The sequence below is a fragment of the Salvelinus alpinus genome, chromosome 32, assembly GCF_045679555.1.
Source record: "Salvelinus alpinus chromosome 32, SLU_Salpinus.1, whole genome shotgun sequence".
NCBI lineage: Eukaryota > Metazoa > Chordata > Actinopteri > Salmoniformes > Salmonidae > Salvelinus > Salvelinus alpinus.
Genome location: NC_092117.1, coordinates 20,226,701 through 20,250,252, shown reverse-complemented (window position 1 = coordinate 20,250,252; position 23,552 = coordinate 20,226,701). Strand labels below are relative to the sequence as shown.

The 23,552-nt window shown below is 45.4% G+C and overlaps 1 protein-coding gene across 5 annotated transcripts in view; it reads right to left on the bottom strand.

Annotated features, from left to right (window-relative positions):
* Window positions 1-9,295: 9,295 nt before the first annotated feature.
* LOC139562141 (protein FAM53B-like) overlaps window positions 9,296-23,552 on the bottom strand; it is a 31,561-nt gene continuing 17,304 nt past the window's right edge. For all 5 annotated transcript variants that reach the window (XM_071379525.1, XM_071379526.1, XM_071379530.1 and 2 more), the window contains 2 exons: window positions 22,192-23,048; window positions 9,296-10,885 (listed from right to left, as the gene is read on the bottom strand). In XM_071379525.1, coding sequence (XP_071235626.1) covers window positions 10,526-10,885; window positions 22,192-23,048 — 1,217 coding nt within the window. In that variant the 3' untranslated portion in view covers window positions 9,296-10,525. The remainder of the gene's footprint in view (window positions 10,886-22,191; window positions 23,049-23,552) is intronic.

Here is a 23,552-nt window from a genome sequence, read left to right as displayed (position 1 = left end):
TTCTGAAACGCACTTACGGATCATGAATTCTGAAACCTCTCTACTTCTGGTACACGCAGGTCAATCCAACCAGGAGAGTCACTGGGAGAGAATATCACTGCCCCAGCCAATGCCAGACAGACAGACCAAGATGACCTGGGAAATCCATTTGGGCATGGGCTTACATCACTCTCCACACGGGATCAAGTGAGGGGCCACGGGGATGTGGAACAATTGTTGCAGATCATGGAATTCCCATCGGTTGGAGCTTCCCGCCTGTTTCGTGGCGGAGTTAAAAGTAGCATCTGCCATCGTTCAGTCAGAGCATCAAACTCTCCGATTAGTTTCCTTTTCCAGGCCCATAAAGTTAGGAGAGCTGTGAATGTTATCTTCTCTCTGTACACTCACTGAGATGTTTCACATTGTGTATAAACCCCCATGACAAATAGTAAGATGGCGCTTGTCTGTTCTCTTTGAAGAGACTGTGTGGAGATGGATGGCACAGGCTCTGCTATCTGACAGCTAGCTGGGCCTCTAAGTTCACAGTGTTACAGAAAAGCTGGAACAAGCGTGTGGACACAGAGAGAGGAGAAAACACACACTGAAAGACCATCCCACAGGGCACTAGAAAGATGTAGAATGTACTGGAAATTTACTAGTCTTTACAACTGACATGGAGTCAGTCCAAGACACACCTTGAACTCTAAAATGGTACATTTCTCTGTTGTTCCTGTCATTACCAGTACTGCCAAGTCCTGTGTTCATACTGGGATTAGTACATAGTTCTCACACCCACAGGTGGATGTCATGAGCAAGACATAGGTCAAAGGTTGAATGCTGTCTGTGTTGTAGGGGTACGGTCATTAAAGATGATTTCTGTCAGATGTCTGTCTACCTGCTGAAATCCAAGTTCCGAAGACTGCTCTGCTCAGAATGTAGCAGTTGGGGCAACAATCCCAAAGCAGTACAAATGTAACATTTGTTGTGGAGAAAAAAAATCGGAGTTGTTCGATACATTTTATGCATATTGTTGTTCAAATTTCAGTGATACATGTCTGTAGACGATGAATCAGCAAAAAGCAGCCCTCAAAATCTTACAGAGTGCACCTTTCACCTTTTAACACACCAAGGGTAATGTCCATGCCTAACACACCAATAACGACCCCAGGTGGCTAAGCGACACACTAACCAGTCCTTCATTAACCAGTCAGTAAGGTTGCTGAGGCGGCAAGACGCTAAGGTTTGAACTCCGGATCAAAGGTCATGCCACATGCTGCATTTCCTACATGTTTTCACAGGTCCTCTGTTTTCACTGGCTCTCTAATCACTGTAGATTGACAACAGCACAGACGGTCCCATTCAACCTCCCTGCCTGCCTGCCTCTCCCTCAGATGCCTAGATTAAACAAACACCCGTGGCTCTAACTCCCAGGACAGGCAGAGTCCTCATAGTCCTGGGTTGTAGCAGCTCCCTCTCATATAGTATAGTACAGAATAGGGTTCAGCTCAACTCCACCCGTCCCGCTGTCGCTGAGATACAGATCTGTTTCCGTTACTTGATGTAAGCCGGGGATTTAGCTATGTGTATACTGCAGATAGGGGGTCATATGGATAGGATTTACTTGGGCTGGCAAATACAATAAACACGCAATGTAGTCAATGTACACACAAAACGGTTGTATAAGTAACTGTGCATTCATCTTGATGGTGAAATCTGAATAAAGGTTGAGCATAATGCTAAAGAACCTTGACTCCTACACACAAGTCCATCCTTCATATGTACAGAAAGACATAAAGGGGTCTACATTCAAAGGTGACAGTTGTGGATCCAGGACAGCTGGAACAATCAAAGGTCCACAACCGGTCAGATGTGACAGACATGATGAATCGTGGATATGGAAGAGAGTTGCCAGGTCTCGACTATTTCAGTCCTCCATTGTTCAGCATTCAGTCATCACTAGCAGCCAGTCAACAGTCAGCCCAGTCCCCTTTGCCTCACAAAGGATAGGAGAGTTTATGGGAAAAACACAGAGCATGTGTTTCCTTTCTCTCAGCACGTGTCCTTCCACAGAGTCACAGTGTTGTGCTTCCCTCTTATACACTCTCGCTAACACACTGGGTGACAAAATTGATAGAACGGAATAGTTATTTACATTTTTGTCATTTAGGCAGACGCTGTTATCCAGAGCGACTAGGTGGGACAACCACATATCACAGTCATAGCTATTTTATTGAGGAAAATGTACTATCACCAAAGTCAGAGCTAGAAAGGGGGGGGATAAGAAACCAGAGGTGGCAGAATGGAGTGTTCGGGTTGGGGTATAGGGTTTGAGCATGGCCTGAATGTAGGGAGGGGCAGTTCAAGCACCATGGTCTTGTAGTGGATGCGAGCTTCGACTGGAAGCCAGTGGAGTGTGCAGAGAAACAAGGTGACATGGGAGAACCTGGAAAGGTTGAAAACCAGGCAGGCTGCAGCGTTCTTGATAAGTTGCAGGGGTTTGATGGCACAAGCGGCGAGCTCAGTCAACAGCGAGTTGCAGTAGTCCAGACGGGCGATGACAAGTGCCTGGATTTGGACCTGTACCGCTTCCTGTGTGAGGTAGGGTTGTACTCTACGGATGTTGTAGAGCATGAACCTACAGGAGTGAGTCACTACTTTGATGTTTGCAGAGAACGACAGGGTGTTGACCAAGGTTCTTTGCACTCTGAGAGGGCCTTCCCTGGGAGGAAGAGCAGCTGCATCTTGTTGAGCTTGAGGTGGTGGGCCAACATCCAAGCTAAGATATGTCAGGCATAGTAATTATAGGAGAGACCATGTGAGGATATGACAGAGACAAGTGACTTGGTGTATAGAGAGAAGAGTGGAGGACCTATAACCGAGCCCTGGGGGACACCAGTAGTGGGAGTATGTGGTGCGGACACAGATACTTTCCAGTTCACCTGGTAGGAGTGGCCTGCCAGGTAGGATGCAATTCAAGAGTGTGCCGAGCCTGAGACGCCCAGCCCTGAGAGGGTGGAGAGGAGGATCTGATGGTTCATCGTGTTGAAGGCAGCAGATAGATCTAGGAGGATGAGAACAGAGGAGACAGTCAGCCTTGGCAGTGTGGAGAGCATCCGTGACACAGAGAAGAGCAGTCTTGTTTGAGTGACCCATCTTGAAGCCTGACTTGTTAGGGTCAAGAAGATCATTCTGAGAGAGATAATTAGAGAGTTGATCAGAGACAGCATGCTCAAGTATTTTGTAAAGAATATAAAGGGTTGCAGGTCTATAGTTTGACATTAGATGAGTCAAGTGTTGGATTCTTGAGGAGAGGAGCGACTCAGGCCATTTTGAAGTCAGAGGGGATGCTGTCAGTGGTCAGGGATGAGTTGAGGGAAGTGAGGAATGGGAGAATGTCTCCAGAGATGGTCTGGAGAAAGGAGCAGGGGATGGGGTCGAGCTGTCAGGTTTTCGGGTGGCCAGATCTCACTAGTCGCATGATTTCATCTGGAGAGATGCGAGAAAGAGGTCAAGGCGTAGGGTAGTTCTGTGTAAGTGGGACCAGTGGACTCAATAGGCTGAGTGAGTGAGGAGCGGATGTTGTCAACCTTCTTTTCAAAGTGGTTGACAAAGTCATCCGCAGAGAGGGAGGAGGGCTGGGGAATAAGGTGGAAAATAGTTTCCTAGAGTTAGAGGCTGAAGCTTGAAATTTAGAGTGATAGAAAGTGGCTTTAGCAGCAGATACAGAGGAAGGGAAGGTAGAGAGGAGGGAGTGAAAGGATTATAGATCCTCTGGAAGTTGAGTTTTTCTCAATTTTCGCTCAGCTGCCCGCAACCCTGTTCTGCAAGCTCACAATGAGTCAGCCACAGCAGGAGGGGAGGGCACAACCGGCCGGAAGGAAGAGGACAGTGCTAGTCATAGGATGCGGAAAGGGAGGAGAGTAGACCGCTGAACAATTAATATAATCGCCACTGGACAATTTACATTGATCCCTCCCCTTTGCACACTGCTGCAACTCACTGTTTATTATCTATGGATAGTCACTTCACCCCTACCTACATGTACAGATTACCTCAACTAACCTGTACCTCCGCACACTGACTCAGTACCAGTGCCCCCTGTATATAGCCTCATTATTCTTATTGTGTTACTTTTTATTTTAGTCTACTTGGTAATTATTTTCTCAACTCTTCTTGAACTGCACTGTTGGTTAAGGGCTTGTAAGTAAGCATTTCACGGTAAAGTCTACACTTGTTGTATTTGGCGCATGTGACAAATTTTTGGATTTGAGTAGGGTCAAAGAGGAAGAAGGATTTAGCAGAATAGAGAGATGAGAGGATAGAAGAGGAGAGAGTAATGGAGGGAGAGCGAAGAAAAGGAGGGAGACAGAAAAGGAAACAAAGTGGTAATCAGAGACCTGGAGGGGAGTTGCTGTGAGATTAATAGGTAAACAGCCTCTTGTAAAGGTGAGGTCAAGCGTATTGTCTGCCTTGTGAATTGGAGGGGATTGGGAAAAGATGAGGTCAAAAGATGCAAGGAGGGGGGCCTCCCGGGTGGCGCAGTGGTCTAGGGCACTGCATCGCAGCGCTAGCTGCGCCACCAGGGACTCTGGGTTCGCGCCCAGGCTCTGTCGCAGCCGGCCGCGACCGGGAGGTCCGTGGGGCGACACACAATTGGCCTAGCGTCGTCCGGGTTAGGGAGGGTTTGGCCGGTAGGGATATCCTTGTCTCATCGCGCACCAGCGACTCCCGTGGCGGGCCGGGCGCAGTGCGCGCTAGCCAAGGGAGCCAGGTGCACGGTGTTTCCTCCGACACATTGGTGCGGCTGGCTTCCGGGTTGGAGGCGCGCTGTGTTAAGAAGCAGTGCGGCTTGGTTGGGTTGTGTTTCGGAGGACGCATGGCTTTCGACCTTCGTCTCTCCCGAGCCTGTACGGGAGTTGTAGCGATGAGACAAGATAGTAATTACTAACAATTGGATACCACGAAATTGGGGAGAAAAGGGGGTAAATAAAAAAATAAAATAAATAAAAAGACGCAAGGAGGGGAACAGGATAGTTGGAAAGGAATTAATAGAAGGCAGACGTCGGGAGGTTGAAGTCAGAAAGTACGAAGAGCAGTGAGCAATCGTCAGATAATTTGTTTATCAGGGTGTAAAGCTCATTGAGGAATTATCCAAGGGCACCTGGTGGGCGATAGATGACAACAATGTTAAGCTTGAGTGGACAAGTGACAGCATGGAATTGAAATGAGGAGATGGACAGGTGAGAGAGGGAGAAAATAGGACATTTCCAGTTAGGAGAAATTAGTAGACCTGTACCATCATCACAACGAACAGATGCTCTTGGACTACGAGAGAAAACGTAGTCGGGTGAAGAGAGAGCAGTTGGAGTAGCAGTGTTCTCTGGGGTGATCCATGTCTCCATCAGGGCCAAAAAGTCAAGGGACTGAAGGGCAGCATAGGCTGAGATGAACTCTGCGTTCTTGACCGCAGATCAGCAGTTCCAAACGCTGCCAGAGATCCAGAATTCCACATGGGTTGTGCGCACAGGGTACACTAAATTAGAAGGGTTGCAGGCAAGAGGTGGGGAGAGTCTGTAAAGCCTACAGGGAGAGAAGCAAACAGATATAGAAGACACACATAGTTCCCAAAGCTACAAAAGAACAAATGAGATCATCAGAAATTAACTAGGTAAGATACTGAAGTGAGAGAGTGGTCTGGAGTCTTCCTCGAAGAACTTGGCAGAACAACTCGGCAGAACCGTCTTGTTTCGGCAACGGTCTTAGTTTTGCCGACGAGACCGCCACTGACATGACCGCCACTTACAGCTGCCGTTGAGAAACCAGGGAAGACTGAAGTACTAACACTAATTGCTATTTGCCTAGCAGAGGTGAAGAGCACACCAAACTGTACTAATTGCTGATTGCCTAGGAGAGGAGAAACCACTCCCCCTCCAGTACAGCCACTGATAACCAAAACAAGTCACAAATTGCCCTTCCCTTTAATCCTGGTTGATGTGTTAACAAACATCTGCAAGTTATGAGCAGTCATCAGTTCACACACCAAGTAGACTAATGGGAAGACAGGCAGCACTTGAAGTAGATGGCCCTAGCTAGCAAAAAGACAACAGATGAAGATAACAATTATACTTATCACTCCTGGAGATCAGGAGTCCTCTAGTTATAGAGTCACTCACAGTTGTGTGTTTTTGTAGTTAGGCTATACGCCTAACAATTGATGCTTGGAATGCAGTAAATTCTGGCAGCAGATGGCTATTGAATAGACAGATAACTAAGGCATTCCTTATTGTTGTTAAAATCTCAAAGCCTTCATTGAAGTTGGCTTCCTGCAACAGTTTTCAGCAACACTTGCATTCAATATGTTGTGATCTTGAAAAAAAGAAGCAGACATAAATATCTCACCATGGCTCCATGCCCTTCATATAAGCTTACAACCATTTATAGGTACAGTATTGGTAAAAGCTGTCTGAATTAAATGTTGAAGCTGATTATATTGTTAATAAAAGGCACTGTTTAACCGTCTTTAACCAATCCTTTCGCTCTGTGTTTCTCCGTCTCTCTCTCGTGAGATTCAAGGAAGTGAATTTGGCAATGATAAATATAAAACAATGTTGTGTACTAAAGATGCTGCAATTAAGCACATATGTACAATAATTACAATCTTTACAAAAGGATTACCTGAACCACTAAGAGGTAGTTGCCGTGTTTGAATGCCACATTCTATGTCAAGGTTGTTAAGCTAACCTAACGTAGCAGGTGTAACATAAATGCCTGCGCTGGGTTTCTTTCTGGGGGGTTCTCTTCTGCACTGTTCAACCAATTCAGTAAATGTGGAGGAGTTAAGATGGAGTGTTGCCTTGTTAACGTGCAAAAGTGGAAGTCGCGTCACAGGCTCTCTTTCCGTTTCCCCTAAACAGCCGGGTGCATTCGGTTGTTGCGAACCTTCTGAGGGTGCGCTTAAGCAAAGACAATCACGGGCTTAGAATATGAATCGCTTGCATGCGGTGTGGATACTACAACTGCAATTACAAACACCTTGAAGTGAAATTGAAATGGTCTGTGTAACTTAACTGTCACGTTCTGACCATAGTTCTTTTGTGTTTTCTTTGTTTTAGTGTTGGTCAGGACGTGAGCTGAGTGGGCATTCTATGTTGTGTGTCTAGTTTTCCCGTTTCTGTGTTTGGCCTGATATGGTTCTCAATCAGAGGCAGGTGTTAGTCATTGTCTCTGATTGGGAACCATATTTAGGTAGCCTGTTTTCTGTTGGGGTTTGTGGGTGGTTATTTTCAGTCTTTGTGTCTGCACCAGACAGAACTGTTTCGTTTTTCTCGTTTCTCGTTATTTTGTTTGTTTGTTTAACGTATTCGATTAAAATTGATACTTTTCACGCTGCGCCTTGGTCCTCCTCTCTTCCTCCATACGACGAACGTTACATTAACTGTATAAAAATAAAACCTTGGCCTTATGAGGAAGGAAACAGGATGTATAGAAAGGTCTAGGCTTAGCAGAAACCATGGCGACAGACTGTAGGGCATTGGTGCCAGATCTCATTGACCTTTGAGTAGAGAGGTAGTCAATCAGTGACATGTGACACTGGCCACATGTCAACCACAGATACTGTCTGCTCACCCAGCACGAAGTGGAGACTAATATGACCTAATGAGCGAGACAAATACAGAACATTCAGTGAACTTAAAGCTCTGGTCGTGACGCAGTATGAGGTAGTTATAAGGTAGGTCGGCCTTTCGGAACAAGGCCATATAGCTAGACCCTTTTGAACATGGAAGACCAGATGTATTTTCCTTAACGTTCTTATTGCAGTGGTCTTTGAATCCGTCTCGAAATGAACCTTTACAAGACTAATAAATGCACCATGCTCTACTCCTCAGTAGTTCTGAGAACGAAAGCCTATTCTGCTGACAGTTCTTTTCTGCTAACAAACTAAAATCTCTGCTTTCCCCTAAAACATCAGTGTTTGCACATGTAATTGAGGCTATACAGCCCTGGTTTGTGACTTTAAGTAACATGGCCTTTTCCTTCTACTACATAGTGCCTCCTATTTATAGGCCTGGGCCAGTGGTGTGAGTGGGTGTTTGCATTACCTCAGACTCTAAATCTCTATTCCTCTCAGCCTGCTACTTCCTGTCTGACAGGAAGTGTGCATATGTGTGTGGAAGGAGGTCAGTGACCTTTAGGTCTGACTGAGCGACTGATGTGTTGTCCGTGGCAACGTGATTCTGTGTTTCCAGGCTTATTGTTTCGGAGAGAGAAGTGGCCTGTGAACAGGAGGTTGTTGATTTCAACAGCCTCGCCTCCTTTTCCTTCATTTCATCTTTCTTCCCCACCTCAAACCACTCTGAATCCATCCACATTTCGATCGACCCGGTACTCCCACTCTGGCACTGTGTGGGCAGCTGTAACAACAGCTCTGAGGAGAGGGAGTCATTGGGAGTACTCTACATCCTATCCCTTCACGCAAGCGAGAAAGGCAATCCAAATATTTTCAGACCAGTTTAGAACTTCTCCCTGAGCGCACAGTCAGCATTCATTCTAAGGCCTTTGGCTGTGTGTGTGGTAAGGTAACACCACACCGTTGGGGTTAGAGTTTGTTTTACTTCAAGGCCACGGTCAAAGGAAAGGCCATGGTGAAAGGAAAGGCCATGGTGAAAAAAAAGAGCATTCAGCTGGTTGCAACATCCTGTTGTGCTGGAAAACTACACTCCACTAATACTTTATTTGAATAATGCACCCTGAGGGCAGAAGAACATACAGTGAAGATGTGTAACTCTATCAACTAGTTTTATATCGTATTTTCTTCAATGTGACAGCAGGTGCTTTTAGCCCCCTCAGACTTGGACAGACAGAGAAATATGACAGGATATCTCCAGGCAAAACAGCACCGCCTTGATGACGTGTCTGTCTGCCTTCCTACTGAACTGAGGAGAGAAGAAGCATTCCTGTGGCTGTGACATCACTTCCTCTTGCCTCAGTTCAAGGTATGTGGCGTTGCAAGGGTATTCTAGACTTTCTGCCATTTTCTTTAGTGCCGGTGGGCTGTGTAACGGTATCATATAGCACACGGATGTTTACCTATCTGACCCTATCCATCACAGGGTATAAACAGCTCGCGTGGCATCATGTGCCAAAGTCAATGGCGGTTAAATGACTTTATAAACAATTAGAGGACATCAGATCAGAAGCATATCTACTGTATGTAAACACACACCATGTCGTGTTTATGACATGAAGACTGAATGTCAAGCTGTACCATGTATAATGGCACCCTTCCCTGATAATAATGAAACATGACCACAGCAGAGGCAGTTTGTGTTTTTATTTCATGTCTATCCTGTTAAAGAAAAGCCTCTTAATTCAGATCCTTCACAAACAGATCATAAAAAATACATTTAGAAAAATATACATTGATATTAGAACTGAAAACTTAAAATTCAGTGTTTATTCAAATATACATTTTGCATATTAGAATCTACAAAACGTCATAAAGGTTTGTTTCGAGCAGGGTATTCTGAGGTGTAAAGACAACACATGTATCTGACCGACCAAATTGCCTGTTATTTCCAAACCCATTTAAAAGCTTATTTACATTCAGCGATGGTGTGTGAACACTTTCGCAATTCCAAATGACGGAATTCCAAATTGACCCCTATCCCCTAGGCAATCTGAAACCCTTGGATAGGTAAGCAATATTGTGAAAACTCCACACCACCTGTTAGAAGGGAAGGTGAAGAAATGACCATAATACTGGTACTGTCTTCCTTTCATATCTACAGGAGTGCCTAGAGTATAGGGGCTAGGGTATAGAGGCTAACTTGGAATTCAACAGGGAATGTCCTTCCTGCAGGTATAGTTGAAGAAAAGTGTCAAGGTGATGTCTATATGAGAAAAAAATACTGTTTCTCTCCTCTTCTATTTCATCCCTCTCTCCCGGTCCATCATGTCCCCCCAGTCTGGTAGAGAAAAGCAGAAGTTGTAGCATATTCCTTCTGCTAATGCTTAAAACTTACGGTTAGTTCAGTCCAGGTGTATAGGGAGGTACTCAGGCTAAGAGGAGAGAGGGCTTTTTGGAGGTGTGAAAGACTATCCCTCACTTTCCCACTCCTGAGTTAGGCTGCACGTCGCCAAGCGAAAGCCACTGCCTTTAGATTCAGAAAGACAACGAGACAGTGCCAAACAACTGTTTGTCCCGCAGGATCTCAAAGTTCAACCAAAGAAGCCATCTGCCAATTCAACATGCAGCACCTTCTACTGACACTTACACGTGCTTTGTCCTTCGTTGACATTACACACAATACAATATCCCCCCCACTGCATTTACAAACATCCTTATAATGTTCCAAAAACCACCGTCTAAAATCGCTAGGTTCCTCTCTCTGAGGTCATTTCAACCCGCTCAATATCCACCTATCATACGTAAGGCATCCTTCTCGTGGTCATGAAATTCCAAATTCTCCGGGCAAACATTCGGAAGCATTCCTCAGCCATCATAAAAGGTTATGACAATCCTTTATCCATAAGCTTCAGGTTGCATTCAGTTCCTCTCGATCTGGTCGATGTCCAGCTCACCCCCCAGCTGGTAGATGTCCTTCTCTTTCCCATACTCACCCTTCCAGGGGGTGTGTCCCTGCCCCATTCTCTCCCCCACTCCCCTGCATGGTGACCCGGGCCTGGAGTCCAGGCTACACGCTGAGTCACTGTCCAGCTCCTTATAAGAAGAGTCATCCTCCTCCTCGTCCACTTCCTGTTGAGTCTCAGCACATAGGTCAGACGCACAGGCGAAGTCAGATTCCGATTGGCTCAAGCTCCTGGCGGAGGGCGGGGGCATGTATGAGCGACAGCTGTCCAGACCAGAGAACCCAGGACAGCTCAAGCTGTGGAACGTCTGGAGTTTCTGTTTGAGAGAAGAGATGCGAGGGAAAGGGAGACATTGATTAGTATAACTTTATAACAACACATCAAATATTTATAGTATCGTCGTCTCACTGTTCAATCTTGATTCAGGTCACAAAACCTATGCATGTCACACTTCAGAAATGTCATTAAGTCATCTGGAACACAGTTGTTGAGAGAAACCTGAGAGCTTGACCTTTATGGCCTATGGGTGTGTGACTCCTGCTTCACCGGTGGAGCTGAGCTCACCCTCCCACTAGGGAGCTAGTTTTGTTAATGTTCTGGTAAGTCACTCAGTCAGAGGAAACACAGTGGAATGATGACATGGCGCAATCAGCTGCAAACCACAAAGGTATCCTCTTCCTCCCAACCCCATGGGTCTCCCTGTCCTGCCGCACTGAGGGGATGAACAACTAAAACACACAACAGACAAAAAGGGACAAACTTTCCTGAAGACTTACAATGTTCTATATACGATTCCTCCAATTGTTTGGCTTGACCTAGCTTGGTAAACCCCCTGAACTGCACTGGCCAACTCATACACCCATCATCTAGTTGACCCTTATGAATAATCGTGTGTTGGACAAAGGGGGTTAGGTACGGTTATTGCTATTGCGAGAGAGAGCGAGAGTTTGTGTGTTCCTAGTAAATGGACGTCACAAGCCCTCAGGAGAGAAAAAACGACTCTGGAGCAGCTCTCTGTTTACTCAGGGTGTGATCTCTCCTTTCAGAAACCAGACATGTGTGTACGCCAAACACACTGTGCGCAGGAAAGGTATGCAAAGCAGGCTATTTGTGTTACAACGACATGTGTGCTCAAGAGCGAGAGACTGTGTGTTTACTAATGAGCGTGAGAGAGAGAGTTTGAACATGTGTTATGTGAAGAGCTGTGCGTATGGCTGTGTGCACGTGTTCGGTTGTTAACGCCTGTCCATAACCTTGATTAGCACATCCCATGTGGCCCAACACAGGACTGACTGAGTTTCACTTCTTTGTGTGCCAACTGCCAATGCAAGATACCCCTATGTCTACACCCATATGTGAACCTGTATCATCAACATAACACATCTATATTCAGACTGGTGTAGGCTACTCTAGGCATTTAAGGACGGTTCATAGCCATCTTTTTCCATCTGTGTCAGTATACGTACTGAATGTGGTATTGATGCCTTATTGTGTAATGTTTGCTTCTCTAAAAAACGTGTCCCCTCATTAAATGACTTTCCCTCCGCCTTCCAATAGAGGCAGACCAGAGATATTCCAGCCGTGAAAGGGTTAAGCGTCCCTCTCTCCCAGTAGCAGATGTTAGAGGTGAATAGAGATGTGTTCCTAAAGCATACGGTTCCTCAAATCCCTCATTCACTTCTTCCGGTTACAATGAACTGGTAGAGACTTTTACCAAAGGTTTTTCCAAAATGTGCTTGTTATGAGAGAAAGAAAATAGAAGCAAAAGGCATTTCAATAAATATAAAGTGATACGTTTATATAACTTTAATGTTTACTATCTTTGGACGTCAGCTTTACATTCTGTGGCTAAAACATGAGCAGGGCTAACATTCAGACATACTCTGGTACACCTACAATATATTATAATACTGTATGTCAGGTGAACACTGGAGGCCAATGCTTCGCTCCAGTTACCTCAAAAAGAAAATACAGACCAGCAAAGGCCATGTATGTAAACACCATGTGCTGACATTTAACAGTATTTAATGGCATCGTTGGGCATTTTTGTCACACTTTTTTGTTGTTGAGGGCCTCACCCTCTTTCTTCAACCCCTGTAGTAACCCCTCCTATAGCCCACTGAGGAGAGAGGGAGAGAGAAGGGGGGGGGGGGGGGGGAGTGGACGGCAGGAGGAGGGTATTCTCTGCAATATGCTTCCCATTAAATCCTCCTGGGCTACAACCAGGATTTGGGGTAAGGAGCTTTAATACTCTGAAGTTTACTCAGCTTTTTGTTCTTCTAGAGCACCTCCCTTGAGTAACCCCCATATACACACACAGTACACACACAGTCCTGTAAGCCCCTCCAGTCCTAGAAGGCGCATAGCATTTTGTTCTAGCTGGATAGTGTGGACAGCTGCTAGTGTGGGAACACACAAACACACACACATACAGGGCTAAGAGGTTAAGGAAATATCACCCTGGATAATGGGGCTGTGAACAAACAGTCAAAACAACACCCTACTAACAAGCTGGCAAAACAGTGCTACTCATACAGCTCTTCATCAGAGCGTATTTCCTAGCTCCATATAAAAAGCATGGTACTGGTACAATAAGCTGCCCCCAGAGAGACAGTGTGTTATGGGGTGGAGAGAGAGAGACCTCCTGAAGCAAACACACACAGGCGGAAAAAGAACAGGAAAGGACAGGACAAGGAGGGACAAGACAGGGAGGGACAGGACAGGGAGGGACAGGACAGGGAGGGACAGGACATGGAGGGAGAGGACCGGCGAGGGACAGGACAGCACAGGATAGGGAGGGACATAACAGGGAGAGACAGGACAGCAGATGGAGGGAGAGGACAGGGAGGGACAGGACAGCACAGGGAGGGACATGACAGGGAGGGGCAGGACAGGACAGGATAGGGAGGGTCATGACAGGACAGGATAGGGAGGGTCATGACAGGGAGGGACAGGACAGCACAGGGAGGGACAGGACAGCACACGGAGGGACAGAACAGGGAGGGACAGGACAGCACATGGAGGGACAGGAAAGGAAGGGAGGGAAGTAGAGCTTAACCCATAACTGGCAGACAGACAGACAGACAGAGATAGACAGACTATGACTAGTTTAGCAGATCTACCTGTGTGTGCATGTGTGTATAGTTTGCTGTCACAGCAGGGCCCCACGCCACGCCCCGCCACCACACCCCACCCACTTAGGTGTTCCCACAACCCGGCAAGGACTGCAGCTCAGCTATGCTCACCATGCCTATCATTCCAGAAATGGAGGGGAGGAGAGAAGGGATAGAGAGCGCCCCCCTTCATTTTATGAGCCTGAACTCAGGCCAATGAGGAGATATTAATAGGCCACAAGACTCCTCTGCCAGCCCTCCGCCAGCAGGGGAGATTTAGGGAGAAATAAATACCCCCCCCCCCCCTCTCTACCCTGCAAGTTCTCTCAGACACACACAAATTCCCCATGGTGGCTGGGCCTTAGCCCATTAGCACAACACGCATCCACACAATTCACACCCCATTGCATCAGTATGGCTGAGGGATATACACATATACACACACACACACACACACACACACTACCAGTCAAAAGTTTGGACACACCTACTCATTCAAGGGTTTTTCTTTACTTTTACTATTTTCTACATTGTAGAATAATAGTGAAGACATCAAAACTATGAAATAATACATATGGAATCATGTAGTAAACAAAATAGTGTTAAACAAATCAAAATATATTTTATATTTGAGATTCTTCAAAGTAGCCACCCTTTGCCTTAATGGCAGCTTTGCACACTCTTGGCATTCTCTCAACCAGCTTCATGAGGTAGTCACCTGGAATGCATTTCAATTAACGGCGTGCCTTGTTAAAAGTTCATTTGTCGAATTTCTTTCCTTCTTAATGCGTTTGAGCCAATCAGTTGTGTTGTGACAAGGTTGGCTGGGCATACAGAAGATAGCCCTATTTGGTAAAAGACCAAAGTCCATATTATGGCAAGAAAAGCTCAAATAACCAAAGAGAAACGACAGTCCATCATTACTTTAAGACATGAAGGTTGGTCAATCCGGAACATTTCAAGAACTTTGAAAGTTTCTTGAAGTGCAGTCGTAAAAACCATCAAGCGCTATGATGAAACTGGCTCTCATCAAATCAAACTGTATTTGTCACATACAAATGTTTAGCGGATGTTATTGCGGGTGTAGCTCCAACAGTGCAGTAATATCTAACAATTCACAACAATACACACAACCTAATATCGGGTGCTGTAGGTGTCCTGGAGGGTAGGTAGTCACTGCCCCCAGTGATACGTTGGGCAGACCGCACCACCCTCTGGAGAGCCCTGCGATTGCGGGCGGTGCAGTTGCCGTACCAGGCGGTGATACAGCCCGACAGGATGCTTTCAATTTTAAGCACCAAGACAGATTTCTCCTATCATTTGTTTTTCAACAGGACAATGACACAACACACCTCCAGGCTGTGTAAGGGCTATTTGACCAAGAAGGAGAGTGATGGAGTGCTGCATCAGATGACCTGGCCTCCACAATCACCCTACCTCAACCCAATTGAGATGGTTTGGAATAAATTGGACCGCAGAGTGAAGGAAAAGCAGCCAACAAGTGCTCAGCATATATGGGAACTCCTTCAAGATAGTTGGAAATAAATTCCAGGTGAAGCTGAAAGCAAAGAGTGTGCAAAGCTGTCATCAATGCAAAGGGTGGCTACTTTGAAGAATATCAAATACAAAAAATACTTTGATTTGTTTAACACTTTTTTGGTTACTACATGATTCCATATGTGTTCTTTCATAGTTTTGATGTCTTCACTATTATTCTACAATTTAGAAAATAATGAAAATAAAGAAAAACCCTTGAATGAGTAGGTGTGTCCAAACTTTTGACTGGTACATATATTATTTTGGTTATTGTTGGACATAAAAGAGACTGTAAAAACACCAGGAAATCAGCTCAAAGTGATTTGAATTTTGGAAATCTGTTCCCAAGTATTCCCACGCATAATATATATATATATATATAGAGATACACTATATACAGTGCCTTCGGAAAGTATTCAGACCCCTTGACTTTTCCCACATTTTGTTAGGTTAAAGCATTATTCTAAAATGTATTCAAATGTTTTTTCACCTCAATCTACACACAATATCACATAATGACAAAGCAAAAACAGGTTATTAGAAATTTTGGCTAAAAAATTAAACTGAAATATCACATTTACATAAGTATTTAGACCCTTTACTCAGTACTTTGTTGAAGCACCTTTGACAGCGATTACAGCATCAAGTCTTCTTGGGTACGACGATACAAGCTTGGCACATCTGTATTTGGAGAGTTTCTCCCATTCTTCTCTGCAGATACTCTCAAGCTCTGTCAGGTTGGATGGGAAGCGTTGCTGCACAGCATTTTTCAGGTCTCTCCAGAGATGTTTGATCGGGGTCAAGTGACGCTTGGCATTCAGGCCAAAGAGTTCAATCTTGGTTTCATCAGACCAGAGAATCTTGCTTCTCATAGTTTGAGAGTCTTTAGGTGCCTTTTGGCAAACTCCAAGCGGGATGTCATGTGCCTTTTACTGAGGAGTGGCTTCAGTCTGGTAGCTCTAAGGCCTGATTGGTGGAGTGCTGCAGAGATGGTTGTCCTTCTTGAAGGTTCTCCCATCTCCACAGAGGAACTCTAGTGCTTGGTAACCTCCCTGACCAAGGCCCTTCTCCCCCGATTGCTCAGGTTGGCTGGGCGGCCAGCTCTAGGAAGAGTCTTGGTGGTTCCAAACTTCTTCCATTTAAGAATGATGGAGGCCACTGCGTTCAATGCTGCAGAAATGTTTTGGTACCCTTCCCCAGATCTATGCCTTGACACAATCCTGTCTCAGAGCTCTAGGGACAATTCCTTTGACCTCACGGCTTGGTTTTTGCTCTGACATGTGGGACCTTATAGGTGTGTGCCTTTCTAAATCATGTCCAATCAATTGAACTTACCACAGGTGGACTCCAATCAAGTTGTAGAAACATCTCAAGGATGATCAATGGAAACAGGATGCACCTGAGCTCAATTTCGAGTCTCATAGCAAAGGGTCTGAATACTTATGTAAATAAGGTATCTGTTTTTTTTTTTTTAATTATACATTTGAAATGTAAAAATTTGTAAACTATTTTGCTTTGTCATTATGAAGGATTGTGTGTAGATTACTGAGGATTTTAAAAAATAAATAAAATTAGAATAAGGCTGTAATGTAACAAAATTTGGAAAAGGTCAAAGGTCTGAATACTTTCCGAATGCACAGTTTACAAAACAGGACACCCCTTCAAATTAGTGGATTCGGCTATTTCAGCCATATCCATTGCTGAAAGGTGTATCAAATTGAGCATACAGCCATGCAATCTCCATAGACAAACATTGGCAGTAGAATGGCCTTACTGAAGAGCTCAGAGACTTATAACGTGGCACCGTCACAGGATCTCACCTTTTTAACAAGTCAGTTTATCAACTATCTGTCCTGCTAGAGCTGCCCCGGTCAACTCTAAGTGCTGTTATTGTGAAGTGGAAATGTCTAGGAGCAACAACGGCTCAGCCGCGAAGTGGTAGGCCACAAGCTCACAGAACGGGACCGCCGAGTGCTGAAGCGCGTAAAAATAGTCTGTTCTTGGTTGCAACACTCACTACCGAGTTCCAAACTGCCTCTGGAAGCAACATCAGCACAAAAACTGTTAGTCGGGAGCTTCATGAAATGGGTTTCCATGGCCGAGCAGCAGCACACAAGCCTAAGATCACCATGCGCAAAGACAAGCACCGGTTGGAGTGGTGTAAAGCTCGTCGCCATTGGACTCTGGAGCAGTGGAAACCCATTACCTACCCCAACAGTTTGGGGAAGGCCCTTTACTGTTTCAGCATGACAATGCCCCCATGCACAAAGCGAGTTACATACAGAAATGGTTTGTCGAAATAGGTGTGGAAGAACTTAACTGGCCTGCACAGAGCCCTGACCTCATCCCCATCAAACACCTTTGAGATGAATTGGAACGCCGACTGCAAGCAAAGCCTAATCGCCCAACATCAGTGCCCAACCTCACGAATGCTCTTGTGGCTGAATGGAAGTGAATCCCTGCAGCAATGTTCCAACATCTAGTGGTAAGCCTTCCCAGAAGAGTGGCTGTTAAGACAGCAAAGGAGGCGACCAACTCCATATTAATGATTTTGGAATGAGATGTTCGACGAGCAGGTATCCACATACTTTTGGTCATGTAGTGTATTTGTGATTGTATACAAAGGTAAGCAAGGTTTGAAATTATTATGTTTTAGTCAAATATTATATCTGCTTGGGCTTCTCAAGATCAATTTGCAGTCTACAAAGGATTTGTAATTATGTTCTGGCCACCTGACCGTCCACTCAAGAAACAAATAGGCCCACGCCTGAATCTAGTTGATGATCTCTGATCTACAACATGCGCTGGACACATAATACAAACACAGATAGAACAATGAGACAGATATTTCACCGGATGTATAAATGTAAAGCATCCGCTTGGCGTTTCCACTACCAAATATGGTAGTGAGGGGAAGCCCAGTGGCCGGCAGTGGGAGAAGATGGAATGATATGGATTTTGGCTGACATTCTTGCTAATTTTGTCATCGATGAAACATTTGATCTCAATAAAATGTTCTGTTACCAAAACTAAAATATGTTAGAAACAGAGTTGACTAAGTTTTGTAGACTTTACTCTTTGCAAAAAAATAAAAAATAATCGCGTTGTTTAGAAGGAGTGAAAAGACAAATTGAGTTATTGCACATGCTCACTTCACAGAGTAGGCATTCTCTAACGGAAATATGCACATGCATGCTAGAACGCGCCAATAGGATCTCGCTAGCTCGTGCTTGGCTCTGCCCACCTCCTTGCTTGTTCTGCCCACTATGACTCATTTGTTCCCATCTGAAACGACAGGCTGTGGTCCATCTTGGTTTAGTTATAAAAATCTTTATACAAGTCATTTGATCCAAAACACAAGGGGGATGGATGTACAACATGTTCCACCTGCTGAATAACAAACCTTTTACTCTCACTGTAGCCAAACACTGTAGTTCCCTTAGATGTAGTCTTGACAGAGGTCATAGGAGCGCTGGTAGGTCTACATGATGCAACAGCAACACCTTAATCCATTTAACCAATCCATGGTAGACCGAGTACTGACACCTCACACCTAGTTTCTCTACACAGAGTGGAGTGGAGTGTGTGTGTTATTCACTGGGTAAGGCCCAACTTTCATACATGAAGAAGCATTCACTTTTAATGTTCACCGTCATACCGTCATGACATATGCATACACACCCATAGTGACCTGAAGGTGGATTTGCCCTTTTGAATACTTTCACATGTAAAAACAGCCTCTGAGAGAATTGGGCAATCACATTCTCATGCAATTATGCTCGTTAAAGTCAATCTGAGTTGCTTCCCACACAAACCAAAAGGTCAATAAATATGAACAGAGTGACATAACAAATTAACATCTCAATTAAAAGACAATTCAATGATTCCCACACCAATCCGACTTCCATTGGAGAGGACAGAATTCCATACAATCGAATCTATTCCAAACATTCCCTCTTTTCCATTCTTTCTCTCTTAATGTCAGGCAGAACACATTTTGTAACCAGCCTAAAATTTCCGGCTTCACACTTCCTTTTTACCAACCAGCAGTTAACACTCCTCATCTGTCCTCATCCAGAGACCATAACACCTCTCTGGGTCTGGCGTACCCCTCACCCATAAACCTGCATTACAAATGGTGTCACTCGTTACAGTATCACAGCCACAAAGTCCAAATTGGCTATATAGTAAAAACAAATTAAAACGAAAATTTGCTTTTTGGGCCTTCATTTAAGGTTTGGCATAAGGTTAGCAGTGTGGTTAAGATTAGGTTTAAAATCAGATTTTAAGAAGAGAGATTGTGGAAATAGGCAGGGTTTAACCAAAATTATGACTTTGTGGCAGGTGGTAACTAATGACGACCCAATTAAATCAGTACAAAAATAACAACCATATTCATAGTTTAATACATACGGTACAGTTATATGGAGCTACAGTACATCTGCAGTGCTGTATACAGACTGTTTCTGCTTGTGTTTCAGTACAGTTATATGGAGCTACAGTACATCTGCAGTGCTGTATACAGACTGTTTCTGCTTGTGTTTCAGTACAGTTATATGGAGCTACAGTACATCTGCAGTGCTGTATACAGACTGTTTCTGCTTGTGTTTCAGTACAGTTATATGGAGCTACAGTACATCTGCAGTGCTGTATACAGACTGTTTCTGCTTGTGTTTCAGTACAGTTATATGGAGCTACAGTACATCTGCAGTGCTGTATACAGACTGTTTCTGCTTGTGTTTCAGTACAGTTATATGGAGCTACAGTACATCTGCAGTGCTGTATACAGACTGTTTCTGCTTGTGTTTCAGTACAGTTATATGGAGCTACAGTACATCTGCAGTGCTGTATACAGACTGTTTCTGCTTGTGTTTCAGTACAGTTATATGGAGCTACAGTACATCTGCAGTGCTGTATACAGACTGTTTCTGCTTGTGTTTCAGTACAGTTATATGGAGCTACAGTACATCTGCAGTGCTGTATACAGACTGTTTCTGCTTGTGTTTCAGTACAGTTATATGGAGCTACAGTACATCTGCAGTGCTGTATACAGACTGTTTCTGCTTGTGTTTCAGTATAGCAGCCAAGCAGAAAACATCTGAAACCCTACCTCTTCGAAGAGTACCTTAAATACCCCCCCCCCCCCCCAAAAGCCTTTTGTAATTTAACACACACACTTGCCTTTCCCCCCTTACTAGCTCTGACTTTGCTGATGGCTACTTTATTCAGGGAAAATGTACTTACTATGACTGTGGTATGTGGTTGTCCCACCCTAGCTAACTGAATGAATGCACTAACTGTAAATCACTCTGGATAAGAGAGAGTGCTAAATTACTAATGTAAAATATAAGTTTATTGTACTGGGTCAGACTCATTTCCTTACCTAAACCTTACTATACTCACAAGGACTGAGTTTGACTGAGAGTGACTGAGTTTGGGTGTGTGCATCTGTGACAATGTGTTTGTGTATCAATGTGTCAGTGTGCTCTTGTGACCTACAGTATTCTGTGTTCTGAGAGAGTAAATACCGGTAAGTGGATATCTGGTTTCGTGCGTGTGAGGCTTGAAACTACTGATCAAACCCGCACCACACGATCTCATCAGTGCTCCTCACACAATGCTAAAGCGCAGTCGAGCAATCCCAACCCAAAACAAAAACAAGGTGATAAAAAAAGTAGCCTCCATTCGGGTCGTCTCGATGCCAGAAAAAAAGCCTGTGAGCCATTGGAGAGGCGTACTGGGGAATTCCAGAGAGAGGAGGTAACTGGTGTGGATAATGAAAATGCTCTTGGTTTTCCTCTCTTAGCGGCTGGCATGGACATAGGAAACATGCTAGGCTCCATTACTGAACACTTGTTGATTCAACCTTGGCTATACCCTCAGTGTGGCGAGGAACAGTTTCTTCGAGAGGGGGAAGAGAACAGGAAGGGGGGGCGGGGGGGTTTGAGGTTGGATGCTTTCTAGGACAGATTTAGAGATCTCTAGAGAGGATAGGGGACCTCTGAGCAGGGTTGAGGAGGGCGGAGAGGCACACAGTAATATCAGCTAGCTTCATCAGTGTTTACACTGAGCTAGTCCTGGAGGAGCCCTATATGTGCTGGATTTAAATTCCAAACTGTGCTATCTCAGCTCATTCTCAAGGGAGACACATTGGTCAGAGGGATAGAGCCAAGTGAGCCAGGCAAGTCTTGGGTCATTGAAGACTGCATATAGTGCTGTCTCAACATTAATTGGCTGCGTTCAACATCTGATCAATGTGCAAAATTAGACTGTATCCAGTAGGCTATCGATCCATTCTATATGGAGCCATCAAGTAGTAATCACAGAGCAGTTCCACGACTTCCTCTGACATTACACAAGCACAAACAAGCCACCCTCAGGCCAGGCAGAATGTGATCCAGCTAAAAATGTAGGCAGGGAAGTGGACTGTGTGGGTTCAACCTTTGCATCGTGTGTTTATCCAACAGAGTCAATGAAATGATAACCGGAGCCGAGTGTGGTAGAGCATGGCGGTGTGAAGCATGACGGAACACAAGAAATGCTCCTTAGTTAATGCCACTTCCCAAAGGGGAGGCTTGAAAACACTTACGCTCTGCGCTACAAACCACTGACCCAGAAAACCTAATACAGCCTGTTTTAATCCCCCACCAGATCAGACACAGAGAAAGAAACCTTGAACGTTCCCCATCTCTGAACAGAAGTATTCCTTTGTTAGCCATTTTGTTTGGCCTGATCTAACCTTATGCACTCAGGTTATTAAAGGTATTAAAGCTGTGTAAAGACTTGGATGAAACTTGATCTATTCTTAATCGAGATTAGTAAATAAGGATAAAGCTCTGTGAAATGTCTGAGTCATCATAACATAATCATAATCCACTAATATGTCTTGATCTACAGTTGCCTTTCAGTCATTTGGTATGGGCAGACACTCTTGACAGACCATTGGGGTGTGTGTGTCTCAGTGGCTACTAACCTGGGTCATCTTGGCCAGGTCCAGGGAGGGCCGTGGTTCCTGTGCATCCTCTGGTCTCCTGCGCTTCATGCCAATCTTTTTATCGTTCAGGACGCAGGGCTGGGACTTGCTCCGGGACAGGCCCCCAGTCCCCCCTGCTCTCTGTCCAGCACGTCTCCCCATCTCTTGGGTGAAGTCCGGGGAGCTGGCCCCCTCCCTGTGGTGCTCTGGCAGGCTGATCTGCTCATGGGACAAGGAGAGGGGCCTGAGGGAGTGGTGGTAGTGGTGGTGGGAGGGTGACGTAGGGGAGGCAGTGAACAGGGGGTGAAGGGGCAGGCGCTGGGTGAAGCAGGGCAGCTCCAGAGCGCCGTCTGTGGGGTTGTTGGACCGTGAGGGCAGGCTGAAACTGGAGCTCCGCTGCATGGCAGGAAAATGACCCCCTGAAAAACCTCCACCACCTCCTATACCACCTCCTCCAGAGCAGCGATGCACACTCCCCCCACTGTGGCACCTCCTCTTCTCCACCGCCGTCCACACTCGCGACACCTGAGGTCTCCATGAAGACCGGCAGCCACCAAACTCTTCAGAGAAGGAGAGTGAGCGGCACTGGCGCTTGCTAGGGGGTGCCGTGGAGGCTGAAGTGGAGTTGGCGAGGGCCAGGGACTGGGTGGCTGCCAGCTTGGCATCGCCCAGGTTAAGGTCTCGAATGAGGCTGGTGATGGCGGTGGCAGGGCCAACCTCGTGGCCCCAGACCAGGCTCCTCCGCTGGCACTCCTCGGGCTGAACGTCCCACAGGCTCTCCAGACTGGAGCCGGACTCGCAGGGCGTCCCTCGCTGGATGGCACAGCCTCGGCCAAGGTCCAGCCACCTGTCTGCCTCTGGAACACATGGACACACTTATAAACATGCAAACACACACATATGAACGAACACTTATACATATAATTTAATTTGACAAAATGTAATCAAAAAAATGGACATATAAATCAGGACAGAACAGATGGAAAGTTATTGTACCAGGGGCCTAAGCTGAAATCATTACTATCATAACATGCTCCTCCTTATTGCGTGTCCCCTCTAACAACATAAGGCCCCTTATGCCATCTAACAGAGTTGTGAAAAATCCCACTTCATCTCCTCTAGAGGCTAGCTTCATGTGAAACAATAATGAAATGGACAGCAGGGCTAAACTTCCAGGGTGAGGTACCGTGTGCAGCTTCTTCACGTATGCGCGTTAGGATGATCAACCTAGAAAATAACCACACGTACACCAAAACGCACGCGCACACCTCACTTCAGAAAACAATAGACAGTAAGCAGCCTGAGGCCAGAGGGAGAATAGGCCAGCAGTAGCAGCTCTTGGTTAGAGACAATACCGTGTG